This window comes from Micromesistius poutassou, assembly GCF_964030765.1.
Source record: "Micromesistius poutassou genome assembly, chromosome: 13".
Taxonomy (NCBI): Eukaryota; Metazoa; Chordata; class Actinopteri; order Gadiformes; family Gadidae; genus Micromesistius; species Micromesistius poutassou.
Window position 1 is genome coordinate 11533438 of NC_140283.1, and position 15819 is coordinate 11549256.

The 15819-nt window shown below is 42.2% G+C and overlaps 1 protein-coding gene across 1 annotated transcript; it reads right to left on the reverse strand.

Moving 5' to 3' along the window:
- Positions 1–6031: 6031 nt before the first annotated feature.
- csnk2a2b (casein kinase 2, alpha prime polypeptide b) lies at positions 6032–13311 on the reverse strand. Its single transcript, XM_084476916.1, has 12 exons — positions 12261–13311; positions 11787–11898; positions 10671–10772; positions 10179–10229; positions 9832–9891; positions 9408–9491; positions 8659–8769; positions 8457–8558; positions 8051–8151; positions 7403–7551; positions 6851–6934; positions 6032–6741 (listed from the first exon to the last, which is right to left on the reverse strand). Exons 1-11 carry the CDS (start codon positions 12362–12364, stop codon positions 6858–6860), a joined length of 1053 nt encoding a protein of 350 aa, XP_084333042.1. The 5' UTR covers positions 12365–13311; the 3' UTR covers positions 6032–6741; positions 6851–6857.
- Between the last annotated feature and the right edge of the window lie 2508 nt (positions 13312–15819).

Below are 15819 nucleotides of genomic sequence, written 5' to 3' on the forward strand. Positions count from 1 at the left end.
AACGACATTTCCACCAGTCCAGCAGCGCCTTCTCGCGGTGAGGCCACAAGTCACTGAAGTGTGCCCCACGTGAATACCGAAATGTGGAACCTATGGGGTTTCCCTGATAGACTATCATCTATATTAAATGTATTATTATGGTAGAACACTGAATTGTTAACTTACCTATATACATATTGTTGGAGCTATTTATTTAGTTGTAGTACTTAGTGCTGTTTAGTTTATTATTTTGTTTAGTGAGTATTTAGTTTTTGGTTATTCTCAGTCAATTTGCTTGATTTCATTATGATTAGATTTCTATTAGTATTCTAGTTTATTATTTGTTTACTTTAGGTGTTTCTTGTTTATTATTTGTGTTTTGTTTCATTTGGGCACGGTAGGGGGGCACCTGAAGTTATATAGGTAGGCTGTCGGTAAGGGACCAGCATGCACCTGGGTGGGCAAATGGTTTTTTACCGGAGCGGGAGAGGCACAGGAATTTTCTTTGTTCTTTGTTTGCTCGCTGTTTGGTTAAATAAACCACGCTTTTTGTTGAAACTGGACATCTGTTTGGACATTATGTTTTTCCCATCCGCGTACACCACAACCCATGGTGCAACAGTGGCCCTTTGATTAGTATAATTTGAAGTTTGATTTGATACTTTTATCTGTTTGACAATCGGCTGCTACATATATATATATATATATATATACCTATGGTATCGTGGAATACGGCCCTGTAACTGTTTGACCTTTGGTGAAGAGGAAAGGTGTGTGTGGGATAATGATTGTGTGAAGATATCCCACACACATTTTTTGTTGCACTTACAGAGTTGGTGTGACCTTAGACAATGGGCCAAATAGATTGTGAAACTACGCATCTGTGTCTAACAGTACAATCGCCACGTCATGGCCAGAGGCAACCCCTGTAGTGATATGATTCCTGAATATTACTGAGACAAACAAATTATCTAACACATAACACATTTGCATAATCTGCACACATGGCACATGGCTTCACCAAAGGTCAAACAGTTACAGGGCCGTATTCCACGATACCATAGGCACGGCCAGCTGAAATACGCAGAACATCACCAAGATATCATCATCATCATATCAGCAGATATGGCAGACAACTCTCAGTCCAAGCTGTGGGAAAACAAAGCTCCTACCAGAGGAGCAGCCACCTCAATAAATACAAAAGCTATATTTAAAGCTAGGTGATTTAACTAGTCCCCTCTGGGACAGATAGGTGAAGAGGAGGGGTACCGAGAGCAAGAGAGAATGGGTTATTGTTCGTATCTCAATTCTCCTTTGTTGTTGGTATAATGTTAGTCACCTGTGTTAGTAATTCTCTTCATCAGGGTTCCATGTATTGAAGGTTCAGTTCCTGCCCCACTTGGGCGCTTTCTTGTTCAGTGATTCAGGCATTGAGGATATATATATATCAGTATAACAGCATTCCCTAGAGAGCAGATAGGCCTATGTTTTCTTAATAATTAAATAATTAAGACATTAATACAATGTCTGTATTACATCAACCACTCAAAGTTAGGGTGGGCGGTTTGGAGAATCCAGCAGAAGTAAGCAATATTTTGAAAGTATTAAGCTAAAAAAATCCCACTCCTCCCTTCAGGCCTCCCTTCTACTCCCCAACAACTTACTCGCTTGCTTTAGCAATATGTCTGCCAAGTCTTTTTCGAAGACAGATTCTTGTATTTAAGAAGAAAATTTCAAAAAATAAATTGAGACATTATTGACCAATCACATTATGGACATGTTCTTTCTGTCAGAAAACATAGTGTCCCTGGGACTGATGTGCACTAACACAGAGTGGTGGACCAAAGTGTCCTGTGCAGCGCACACACAATGCACATAGGGTTACACTACTTGGGGTCCATGTGTCAACAGACGTCAATCACCTGCACCTCTACCCCCCGCATCGCCCTTCCTCATCTTTCATCAGCATCCTTCCAGCGTTTCTTCCTCCATCCTTCATCTCTCTCTCTCTCATCATCTCTTGTCTCTCTTACTCTGACATCGTCTATCATCTATTGTCTTCTCTGTTCTCTCTTTTCATTGTCTTAATCCAGTATTTTTATTGTCATTGGCGTCTAAATATATCCTGCATGACAAAGCAGCCCTCAATAATAGACAGCTGAAACCTGAAGCAACATAGGTGTGTGGCCGTATTTGATGACCAGCAGTGGGCGGAGCTTGCGTCTCTGTGTTTTGACAAGGGATAGGCCAACCGCTGCTTGACCATTGGCCAGGGGGCCCCCTATAAGGACTGGAGGTGTCTTTGCGCCACTTACCAGTCTTACAACACGGCTTACACACTCACAGCTTAAATACACGCAGACAACACTCTACAATGGCGTCGGTGGTTCATGTGAGTATCTTGAGTTTATGTGTGCGCATGTGTGTTTGTTAGTCTGTTGTGTCTGTGTGTCTTGGTGCAGAGAGGAGGTCAGCAGAATAAAAGAGATGGAGTGTACTATCTTCTCACTCTTGTCCCTCACTTTTTTGTCTTTTTTGTCTATTTAGATATTTTTGTTGCAGATAATGGCTGCAGGGAACTTGAAGTTGACAAGGAAGACCTAAGGGAACTATTTGGTAGCATAGGGTGTATTTGTGTGTGTGCTTCATGGTGCGTGAGTGTGTATGTGTGTAAATAAATTTGTGTATGTGCCTGATAAGGTGTTTTTTGGGTGTAAGTTAATGCGTGTATGTCTGTGTGTGCATGCAGGTGTCCGTGTGCGTGGGCCATGTCCAAAACCTTGACTTAGGTTTCTGATTGAGCTGGTGATTAAGTCTCAGAAAGAAGGACAGGAGCTCATGTGTTGATTAAAAGGGGTGTGACCTGTTTGTGTATCAGAGTGTGACATTTCCAGTGTGAATGACACAAGGCGTAAAGCTGAAACTGTAGGCATGGCGTGACCTTTCTGGTCTCATTTCCGGTATTCATTAATTCCTTCTCAGTATTAACCATGATGCTGTGCTTGTATTTGAACATAAATATCCATGGCCTTTATAAATCAGTGATTTATTTTTGAAAGGTTGATTTTGAAGGACTCTAAAGTGACATTTTGGTCTAATCTGGTCTATCAATGTTCAGGAGAATGCTGAAATGAAACCATACACAGGCCCCTCATCCTAACTGCAGCTGTCGATCTGCTTGTGTGAATGTGTGATCCCCAGTATTCATTAGAAATTGCCAAAATAAATAGCATTCCATTCTTGTCATCCAGAGAATTAATTAAATGACACTGTCATCTGTCATTCATAATTCCAGTCTTTCTCTCCTTCCTTTAGCACACATAATATAATGAAATAAACATACATTTCACCAGTGTCAAACTTATTATTGGAAGCAATTCAACAAAGCCTGACTTTTTAAACTCCTAATAGTAATATAAGATAATGGTGCACTAATCCTTTATCTCTTCCCTCCTCTCGGTCCAGTGTGCGTCCTGCTATGGCCGGTGCAGTGTGCAGCCCTTGCAGCTGTTTGGCCGGGGGGGCGGCTTAGACTACATGTCCATGCTCGCCTACCGGGGCCCCCGTTGCGCCCCGCGGCCCGGCCTGGCCTACAAAGGCCCCAGGATGACACTGCGTCAGATCTGTCGCACGCTGAAGATCATGAAGCAACTCAGGGCCAAGGAGGCTGCCGTGATAGCTGCCAGGTGGGAAACGATCCATCACTGAAACACGCAACACACAGTGGTTCTCCATTGGTTGGATTTAGATGGGAAGACCACATTCTTAACCAGTGGTTAAGTTTATTTTTAATACCAATCAAACATGTCAGCACAATCAGTGTTGGGCATATAAAGTGTGTCAAAAACGAACAGGGGGCAGCACAAAGTTGACGCTTTCTGAAGTTTGGTCTCTACTCTCTACTCTCTCAGGAAGCAGGCCCCTCCTGCACCCCTCCTGAGACGCAGACGGAACAACGCCAAACGGGCTAGCTGACCCAGGGAGAGCAGCCACCCCCCCCCCCCCCATACACACACACACACACAGGAAGAGTGCTAACCAAGTCTCTCTGAAGGAACTGATTCAGTTGAAGCGCTCGTGTTTGGAGGGAGCTCATGTTGCCTGACGTGTTGACTTGTCAACACCTCATCTACATAAATGTAGATGAGGAGTCAGGGGTTACTTGGATTTATTATTTCATTGAAATTACAAATTGTCATTGCAATTAACTCATCTAAATGAACAAACAGTGAGTGGTTTTCTAGAGAGTAGGATTCCTTATGATTTAGTTGTGATTTTTGTTTCTGGTTGTAGTGTATTAGAGTATTAGAGTATTAAGTAAAGAGTATTTATTTTTCTTGGTATTTTTTTTTTTTTACAATTATAGCTCAGAAATCTTCACTTAAACTTGTACACTTCAGTTATTATATATGACATTATGGATTACTATTCATATATTTATTAAAAATAAAAAGTATTTACATGATTACTGAACTCATGAATCATATTCCTCAACTCTATTGCTTGGCTTATGTGTTGTTCTGTGTTCTTTGTATATTTGATGTGGAATAAATTATAATATCAGCAAGAAGGACTTAACATCAGTTTGTGTGTGTGCGTACATTACTTACTCAAATGAAGAATGAGAATGAACAGGACTTTAAATGATTAAAACAAATGCTGAGTTACCGGTCTGCTCACTTCAAAATACACCTCCAAATTGTTCATTTACAGTTAAAAAGATAGTGGAAACTACAGCTCACCAGCTTCATGGTTGGTAAACATGCGTTTGTGTGTGCGTGTGTGTGTGTGTCTGTGTGGTGGTGGTGATGGTGGAGGCGATGACAGAACCATGCCCCCTGCTGACCAAGTTGACCGTACAGCAGCCGGCTCTTGTAGGACAAACCAACTGCTAAATGTTTAAAGGTAACGTGATGTGTGTGTGTGTGTGTGTGTGTGTGTGTGTGTGTGTGTGTCTTTGTTTAGCAAGGAGTCAAATTAGAAGAGAGGAAGCGATGCTCTGGTTACCTCTTTGAGGAAGAAGCGGATACTTCAGTCATGCAATGCTTGAATTACAGTACACACACAAAACTTTAAAGGCTTTGTTGACCTGTAAGACACACACACACATATCCTTTACAACCTCCTGACTAGCTCTGTTAACTTGTAAAAACAACTAAAACTGACAAAGCTTAAAGAGTAATGGTGAAAAGGTTTCATGTTGTAAGGAAAACGACCATGTTGAAATATTATCCACCACTAAAGGTTGATTTCCAAGGGAGGCGATCAAATTTAGGAATTTGGTTTTAGCTTGCACAAGCTTGCTGATCAATGGCTTTTACAATTTGCATGGAGGAAATAACATTAATCAATGTCTTGTCTGTTTTAGAGTGTAGAATCAAAGTAATGTTGAACCGCAGATCGTGACATAGTTATAGAGGAAATAAAACTTAGTATTGGACTTGGAAAAAAAACATCTAAATGTAAAACTTTGATTTATTGTTCAAAAGGATAATTTCTGTAATGTATGTAAAAAGGATACATTTCACATAGGGTGAAATATGTCCTGACTATACTTGGCACCCAAAAACAAACCAAGACAACCCCAGTCCTTTTCACTTCTTGTATTCAGCCATCAACTAGGGCAGCTATCGTTGTGTAAGATAAAAGCTGTGAGTTCCAAAGGAACAGCCATATCCACCAATCAGGGGATTGCTCCCTGATTTGAATACCTGTGTCTGTGCATTATTAAATATCTTCTGACCCCCCTTGGTCATGTTGTCCTTAATGAGCACCAGCCACTTTACCCCGGTCACATGGCCTGGCCCAGCTCTGTGTCTCTGTCTTATCAGTATGCACAGGAATTAGCTGAATGTAGCCCGAAACCTTTTGAAACCTTTCAATTCTAATTCTAGTTTAGTCTCACTTGAAACAATTGCAGTTCCCTTCATTTAGAGAATAAATACATTACTTGTTCCTACCAAGTAGGACAATATTAAAAAACAAATACAAACACCCAACTGAATGGCAGTGACACACAACTCACTCATTGCAATGACAAGAATTCTTTCAAATAAAAATGATTTATTTTGTCCATTAATAATAATTATAATTATAATAATAATGTCATCGTTTTCATTCCATCTAGACTCCACCATGCCACTTTCAGAACTGGAGTATTGTTTTTAGGAGGCCCGTCTGTCCGTCTGTTTGCGGGTGGCTGCACACAGGACAGACAGACAGAGGTTATGGATTCAGGACGGGGAGATAGAAAGAGTAAAGAGATAGAGAGAAAGAGAGAGAGGGGTGGGCGAGGGAAACGTCGGTCTGCAAGCTAGAGTGACACTCCATTTCATTTTCCATGCTGATTCAATCCAGTACAGGCACAGGGGAGAAGGGGGGGGGGTCTTTGGGGTGGGGTCCATCCGCTTGGTCATCACTTCACCACGTTGGGAAAGAAGGGGGCGGGGCGGAGAGATAGCTTCAAGCTTATTGGTCAGGCTACTCATTATGGGGACCAGGACAAACCAATCACAGACCGATAGAGAGTAGAAGGGTTGTGTGTGTGTGTGTGTGTGTGTGTGTGTGTGTGTGTGTGTGTGTGTGTGTGTGTGTGTGTGTGTGTGTGTGTGTGTGTGTGTGTGTGTGTGTGTGTGTGTGTGTGTGTGTGTGTGTGTGTGTGTGTTCAGCATAACTTTGAACCTCCGCCACTGTACACTTGTCAAATGTTACCGTCACAGCTGGGTACAAAGTGGAGGCATAGTAACCCAATGCTTCCTTTTCCTGTGGAGAGAAAAAGTTTTAAGTTAATTACATTTGACCATCACATGTTTGACTGCAGGGTAAAACATCTGATACTTCATCTAAACCATCCCCGAAATCTATATTTCACCTGTGTTTCATCGGGCTGTAGTATTGCCACTGGAAACAATATTGTTGTCAGAGTTGGACAGAGACTGCTCCTTCACCACTGGGTCTGCACCAAGAGCGGAAGAGGAGGAGGAGGAAGAACAGAGGCAACAAGAATGCCCTAATTATTTCTGGCTTCGAGCAGAGGCTTAACACCAAATGAATGTATGCAAGTTGCATTTATATTGGTACAGTACATCAATTTTATCTGTAGTAAATGTCTGTGGGTCTACAAGTCCAATTTGTCGGTTTTATCTTTATTTTTTGGCTCTGGGTCTAGACTTCCGTATGAGCATGAGCCCATTAATGAAAAGGGGCCAGGTTATCTTGAACCGATCCAATTACAATCTCTGCAGTGAAAAAGGCTTCATCCACTCACGGTGGGGGTCAGAGACAGGGAGGAAAACGAAGAAAGAGGCCAAACCATATCCAACAGTTCAGCGATTGATACAGTCCGCAACACCTGCCCGGACCACACAAACTTAACCCCAGCCAGACTACCATGACCCCTGCGTGCACGGTGCGTTGTGCTCACAGAAGTAGGGGTGGTCCATGGCCTCGGTGGCGGTGAGCCTCTGCTGGTGGTCGTAGCGCAGCAGCTTGTCCAGCAGGTCCAGGGCTTCAGGGCTCACCAGGTGCTGGTTCTCCGTCTGCACAAACTGCTGCCAGTGTTTCTTGTTCTGTCTGCAGGACGCACAAACAAACAAACAGACAGACATTCAGCGTTCATTCTTGCAGCAAATCGTTCAAGCAGCAACCGCTTAACACTCAACGAGTGACATATGAACAATACAATTGGATTTCTAACAGGTTTTGCGTTTTACTCATTTCAGTTATGTAGCAGCACCCACTTTGATCCAAAGCAGATTTATCCTACAGTGAATACGTTTTTATCAAGGAGCAGGTAGGTCTAGCTCAGCATGCTGCTCATGGATTCCTACAGGTAGACTGGGGATATTTAGGTTCAAACACAGAACCTTCCGAGTCAAAACCTAACCAGTAGACTGTCCTGCCCGTTTTTGTGAATCGGTTGACAAAGCAATGTCATGTCCAAGTAATGACAACGGGTGCAAGATGAAGAATAGGAGGACAGAATGTGAAAATACATTGCGTTGCAATTTTTGAGGTCATCTCGGCTGTCCTGTGGGGACAAGTGTGAGCCAACAAGCAGGTCTTCACTTACTGTCCAAGTAGGTCTTTGAAACGCGGGTCCAGTTCAATGTGGTATTTCCGCAGGTAGCCGAACAGCTCGTCCGTGCCCAGGACTTTGGCGATACGCACCAGCTAAGGAGAGACAACATTCTGCTGTTACACAGCTCTGAGTGTGTGTGTGTGTGTGTGTGTGTGTGTGTGTGTGTGTGTGTGTGTGTGTGTGTGTGTGTGTGTGTGTGTGTGTGTGTGTGTGTGTGTGTGTGTGTGTGTGTGTGTGTGTGTGTCTCCCCATACCGAAGATAATGTAGAATGTGTGATTCGATCTCACTGAGAAGATGAGGTGTGATCAGTAAAAATAATTCTGATCTCTAAGTATGGATATTGAATTCAAGTTTGTACATGGGTGAGGCACCAAAGTGACTGTGAGTGAGTGAGACCTGGTCGTAGTTGTCTTGTCCATGGAAGAAGGGTTCCTTCTGAAAGATCATACTGGCGAGCATACATCCCAAGCTCCACATATCAAGGCTGTAATCATACATCTGCATGGGACAGGGAACAGGGTCATGGATGCTATATTATTATACTATATCACATAGGACATATATATGCTGCAGTGCTGTGTGTGTACATCAGGGTTACCTGGTAGTCCACCAACAGCTCTGGACCTTTGAAATACCTCGATGCCACCCTGACATTGTACTCCTGGGCCGGGTGATAGAACTCAGCCAAACCCCAGTCTATAAGACGTAGCTGTGGACACAAACCACTGTTACATCGCCACTGAACATCTCCTTTGAACCTCAACTGCATAGCTATAGACGGATTTTGAGTGGACTCTATTCACGTGCCAGCATGGTGTCGCCTACAGTCTAGATTATGAAGTGGATAATGTAGCTTTAAAAAACGAAAATACGGGTCTAGCTGATGACAACATTATGACATCATGATGTTTTTCCTGGCTTCTGGAATATGACAGTATTCTTTGTTGTACAGAGTATGCCGAAGAGCATTTAGTGTGCCTGTGCCACTGAAGTAATTTGGACAAAACATATTGGTAGGTGATGTTTTATTGAAGCCACATGAAAGATTGTCCTTTAAGATTATAACGATAAGATTTATTTATTTGTCCCTACATCTAAAATTAAAAATAGCACAATTTAAATGCAGAGCATACTGGCTGATAAATGGCAGGTTAATAATTTAGATTCAAATCCTGCTGCAGTTGGGAAAAATCTGCATGACTTGTGAAAACACAGATGCTCTAGTCTAGAAGTTGCAGTTTAAGTTTTTCTATTGCCAATTGTCTGCTTCGATGATTTTCCCTATCAGCTGAATAACATCCCAGGCATGACACTACCAAGGAAACCTGACCCCGGACAGACACCTACCTTTCTCATTTGGTGGTCAATCATGACATTGTGTGGCTTAACGTCACGATGCATTATACCCATACTGTGGCAGTAGTCCAGTGCCTACAAATAAACAAACACACACACACACTTTGGCAAACTCATTTCAAAACTGCTCCCTCAACATGCCTATTTGTCATGTGGCCAATTCATTTATTCCAATTAATACAAATACACACAGATAAGGAATAGAATGGACACTAACTGCCTTGTTTCAATCTCTTGTGAGTAGAATAATGTAACTTGGCCTACATTTATTGACTACCACTTAGCCTCGACTAGAGTAACTCTGAACTGAACATCCTAAAGTAAGATGCATGCACTGCTATATAGCTTATGTGCACGTCCTGTGTATTCATTGGTACCGTGAGCCTCAACTACATGCAACTCAAACCAGCCTCACCTTCAGCAGTTCATACATGTAGAAACGAATATCAAAATCTGTCAACTTCTGGTACAATTCCTGCAAGGAAGACACGGTCAAATGTCAGAACTAATTTTCGGAATCACCTCTATATGACCAGACAGCCAAACTCTGTGTCAATGTCCATGCATTAAAATTCTCTCACTGGCACATTTTTGTCATTCTTTATCCAAAGCAGATGTTAACTAGGAAACACCGCAAGCTGCTAGACGGGAGCCATTACAACAGCTGAGCTTGAATGGAGACATGACTCAGACTCCTATCAGGAAGACTGTTATGATTCAAGACGTCCAGAATCATGCAGAGAGCAGAGATGATTTATGTACCTTGAAATCTGTGTTATTGATGCACTCGAAGACGAGAGCCGGAGTTCGGGACTGCAAGGCCGTCACAGGGAGACGATGTGAAGGTTAGGATAGGATAGGAAGAGTCAAACAAACAAACATTCATAATAACTTTTATAAATTCATTCCAGCTCCTTATCAAAGATTAATAGATGTTTGATATTTTTTCCTTACATATTAAGTCTATTCTGTTTGATTAAATGTTGGGTCGCACATGCATGCCAAATGCCCACAGATAGATTTATATTAGTTTAAAGCAGTGCTTGTAATCCCATCATAAAAATGTATATCTATGCAAATTTGACAATTTAGGATCAATAAAGTTCTGACTTCCTTACCTACTTTCATGCATAGTGATTATTCAATTATAAAAAAACACAAACATATCCATACCATTACACATAGTGGCAGTAGGTTTACATTAAACCCAGTGGGAGCTTTTTGTTGGTCTCCATCCAGTGACCTACGACCTACCACAGGGTCTTTCACCGTGTCCACCAGGCGTATGATGTTGGTGCCACCTCGCAGGTTCTCCAGGATCTTGATCTCCCGCTTAATCTTCTTCTTCTTCACAGGCTGATTCAAAACAGAACAGACACAATGTTCAAATAACAATAGTCCCTTTTTAAAAAACAAGCACTGTCCACCATTTCCTTTTCTGACGACCACCACAACAACAACAACAACAACAAAAACAACAACCCAGGGGAGTGTGTGCAGAGAACGGATGGCATGCTGGGAAACTGACAATAAACACTGAGGTGAAACAAAAGTCAAAAGTCTGCTTGCCTGCACAGAGCATCCCCTTACAATTACACACGCACACACACAAACCGCCCTATTAATTGTGCTGACTCAACAGGGCCGTGCACTACACTCAATCAGTCTCTCTCTTTCTCTCCCACTCTCTCTCTGTCAAAGGCCCTCGCGGAGGAGTGGATGGTGTTTAAAATTAAAAAGAGACTCCACACATGCATTGGGTAAACAGACCCACAGACAGCGGCAGTGGCTCTAAACACCATTCTCAAGTGTAAGAAAGCATACACTCTTTCAATGGAATCAGTGGCAGCCAACAAAACACACAAGATCGATTTGGTGGTAATAGCCCTTTTCTGCTGCTCCCCTTTTCCAAGTCCAATAGTTTACAAGACCATTCACTGGAGCCAGAGCCCGAGCTCTAAACCCGCCACTTGGGGCTCACGAGAGTGACCTCCTCAAATAATCTCATGCACAGGTTTGACACACAGCTTTCTGAGCTGGGATATTAACTTAAGTCAGGTGGCATTATTACTAGGCCTAAATAACCACGTCACTGTATGTATGTATGTATGTATGTATGTATGTATGTATGTATGTGTGTGTGTGTGTGTGTCTTGATCGACTATCGTGGTTTATATCGTAGTTCATGATGTTCATTTATTTAATTGCAATGAGTTTACCGGTCTTTCAAATGCTTGCCCTATATTTGAGTGCAAAATGGGGGAATGATGGATGGACTGATAGATAAAATGTTTAAGCTAGCTTTAACAGGATAACTACAACAGAAATTTGATTCAAATCTGATTCAAGCGGCCCTCCTCCCATATTCACCTTGAGGATCTTGACAACCACCTTTTCGTTGTTAGTGATGTTGATGGCCTCAAACACCTCACTGTATTTCCCCCGGCCCAGTTTCCTCACCAGCTGGTAGTCTTCCTGGTTGCTGCATGGGTAGAGAGAGACACAGTGAAACCGAGACAGAGAGAGGTGCAATCGTCTGCAGTGGTCTTCACGAGCAATGGGAAAAGCATGTGGTTTGTATACTATACAAACATACAAACATACATACATACTATGTATGCATTGCAATCTGCAGAATTGAGAGTGCCATAAAGGGAATGTCTAAGTGTTATTAACTATCTACCTATAGAAGGATTAATAACATTAATTTTCCTGGACGGTAGGTAGCAAATAATTGAATGACATTTGTGTGCAACAACATTGACATCATACTCAATACACTGACCACATTCCATAAAAGACATGCATGAGCAAATTAAACTATAACATTAAAACATGGCTCACCTCCAACTTGGCACGTGAGCTTCATAGTCCCAGTATTCCCGGCTCTTTAGTGTGTTAACGTCTGCGTAAACACGGGACTTACTGCCAGCTGCTGGACCCGGCATGATCAGATTCTTGAGCTTAGCTCGGTGTGACAGGACGGTGACTCGGGAGGTAGGGATGCCACCGAGAATTCCCCCAGTATAGGAGAGTAAACAACAAGCCTATCGCCGTATAGATAACCAATGCTTTGCTCGTTTTTGGCAGGTCGAAAAGATTTCCTTGCTTCACACGACTATACAGAAGGAGGAAGGCCAGAATGGGATGGTACTATATGAGAAGCCTGTATGTAGGCTGGCAAAGGGTGCCGTGGATCACTGGCGTTTTTTCGGATTGTCAAGAGGCAAACGGAACCAGAAAGGTTCCGAACCATGAGCTGACTGATTACAGAAGGCTGATGGTGTATCTAACTGGGGGTTTCATGTAGGGACAGGGAGGCGTTTGGGGGTATTGAGGTAGAATGCGGGAAACGTGCCTTGTTTCGATGTAGTAAGTATACAACAATGTCATTAAAATTAACCCCGAAAAAGGGCACAGTTCAGTAGTTTCAGGGATGTACGATTAATCCAGATGCCATTGGTTAAACCCCCACCCACTCTCTGTATGGGCCTGAATGCTTAATAAAAAGGGCTGGCTACGTTACCGAGTATTTCTCAAGTGGACGCTGAAATAAAAAAAAATAATCCATCGGGAGTCAGGCAACGTTATCAACCCCGTTTTTCGATTGACAGATCAACCCTCTTCACGATCGGTGGATGACGGCTGGAGAGGGGGTGGAGTACGTCAGATCGATGTTGTTAGCCAATGTAGCGACCAATGCTACCTCAGTACGAAAATGTCGCACCGAGGGGGAGCGCCCGGTGCTGTGCACCATCAGCGGATTGCGTCGCATGTGCAGCCGTACTGGAATGCACCTCCAACCCCCGGTAAGGCCCCGACAAAGGTCGGGATTTGGGGACTTTCTGCAGAGACCCCCCGGTCGACACCGCGGACGGAGCAGCGGATTGCGATTGAAAACTAAGCCACCCGGATGTGATATACGTTGCCGGGGTGAATTTGTCTTATTTCATTTGGTCCCATATCCCCATATTACAAGCGAAACAGCGCCATCATTAGTACTGGCGATGGTGCATCGATGGTTAGGAGCGGTTATGAGTGCAACCAAGGTGATCACATGCAATAGCTTCAACCTAACTGTTGTAAATAACTGTGTCCTTTCTTCTCTGAAAGGGAAAGGATTTGTGTCATGTGTTCAAATGCATTCTGTTAGTAGCTGTTTTTCCCATGGGACGATGATATGCATATTTCTTTCTGGGTCAAAGTACTTAAACCAAGTCAGATGCCAAAAGTCAACAAACATTAAATCGTAGCAGACACAAGTATTTGGCATATGGTTTTCTGAGCAGCATAATCAAAAACAATTTAGTTCAATACTGGCCAGAACGTATGCCTACTTTGGGAACGACATCCCATGTTGTGAACTTCTGACAGAAGGAAACGCCACAACGCCACATCTACTGCAACACTTTACATAATTGGCAGTTAGTTACATATTGGTTTATCAGTTTATTCAAATGTAATCTAGGTGTAGCAATCAGCCAATCATTATAGTAGCTACTATTAGATATTAGCAGATATTTATTGGGGATGGATACTTCAATAAAAAAAAAAAACAACATATGACTTTATAAATGAAAAAGTTTTATTTGTTAGTGCTGTGTGTAATTGAATGCTACATACATACAGATAATCTTAGCATGAATGTACACATACTGTACGTCGCCACAATGTTTTAAACTTTTTTTTCTCTTTTCTTATTTTTTTTTTAAACTACATCATTCACATAACTAGTACAATTGGAAAAAGCTATAGGAAGGAACGGTGCTTCATGAAGGAGAGGTGAGGAGGGAAGGGAGGGAGTGCGCACCGGTTCCCGGGGACAGAATACAGGAGCTAAAACAGCAAGCATGCAGAGGGCAAAGGGACACCAGGGCCTCGAGGGGCCGGCTGTCAGGAGATTGAATTCATTAAATTAAGTGAACGGGACAAAATCAAAGTTAGGGGGCGGTCTGAGTCCAACTTGTAGCCGCAGTCCATCAATGGGTGAATTTTTTTCGGGGGATTAAGATGAATTTCATCTTTTAGAAAACTCATAGTTATCTTAATATAATTTAAGTGGCTCTTTGTAGCCTGTGCAGATCCGTGTCATGTTACTGGTTTTACGCCTTATTCTCCTGTTGGGACCATTATGATCAACTTATTAGTGCCGGAGATCATATGCAATACTATAAATGAATCACTGCTGAACACTAACAAGTCTCACAAAAACAAAAAAAACAATAGGCAGGAACAATTCTTTGGTTTTGAGAATGCACGCGATATATGGACCAATTCAATCCAGTTACTTTGTCATGCTTCTTGTATGCCAGCAGTACACACTTATTGTGAATCTGGCCCCTAATGTCCAAATGCCGGTTAAACCTTTTGGGTACACATTGTCCTTTAACATTTGGATCTACCTAGTCCAGTGCATTGTTCTTTTTGCCTATTTAACATCCCTGAAACTTCCTTCAAATTGAGCACTCTGACACGGATCCACAGCCAGCCAACCCAATTGTGATCTGGTCTGTTAGTTTGATTTCAGCACTCCCCTTTTGTTGTTAATAAAAAACCAACCAGCTACCCCGGGGCCCTGGTCTCTCCATCAAGAATATAGATTATTCATATTGTTTTAAAGAATATTAATTATGAAATTAATATAAAACACAAGTGTGAAAAACTTTTTTAAAGAAAGACACATACACAGTACTTTAACCTCCTCACTTGAATTCCAGACCTTTGCCTGGCACGTTGTTTTAAGCCAGAATGATCAAACTGCAGAGAATGCCGTCTGTCCCGAAAGTCATGGTGTCAGGTATAAGGACAGAACAAGGTAGAGGGGAGTTCTCCAAACCAGGGACGAAGAGGCACCGTAGCCTCACATTAAGGCCCAAAGAAAAATTATCGCAAATGTTGTTGGATCCCCTAACCTCCTTATTTTTTTTTTCATTTCCTTTTTTTTTTGGAAAATAAAATACTGCACTCAAACCAGGTTTCAATACAACACTCAATAATAGGGTGTGTGTGTGGGGGTGTGTATGTATGTGTATATATTTATACACATACATACATCCCCCTCCCCCTCCCCCCAACCCCACACACACACACACACACACACACACACAGTCACCCACATACGGAACAGTTAGAACAGCCCCCATTCTACATTGAACAATATGGCAGACATTTGAACCAACCGGTGAACCAAGATTCTTGAGGAACGAACTAGAATCTCATTGCATTCAAAGAAATAAACATCATGAATTACGGTATAAACCACAACAACGGACAGACCAAGCTGAGCACATGTTAAAAAAAACTATGTGAGTAAAAAAAAAACATACAACAAAATATGGAGGTTTGTCTTGCAAAAAAAGGTTAGTGATAAAAAAACAAACCTCAAAAGGGAAAATGGTTTATA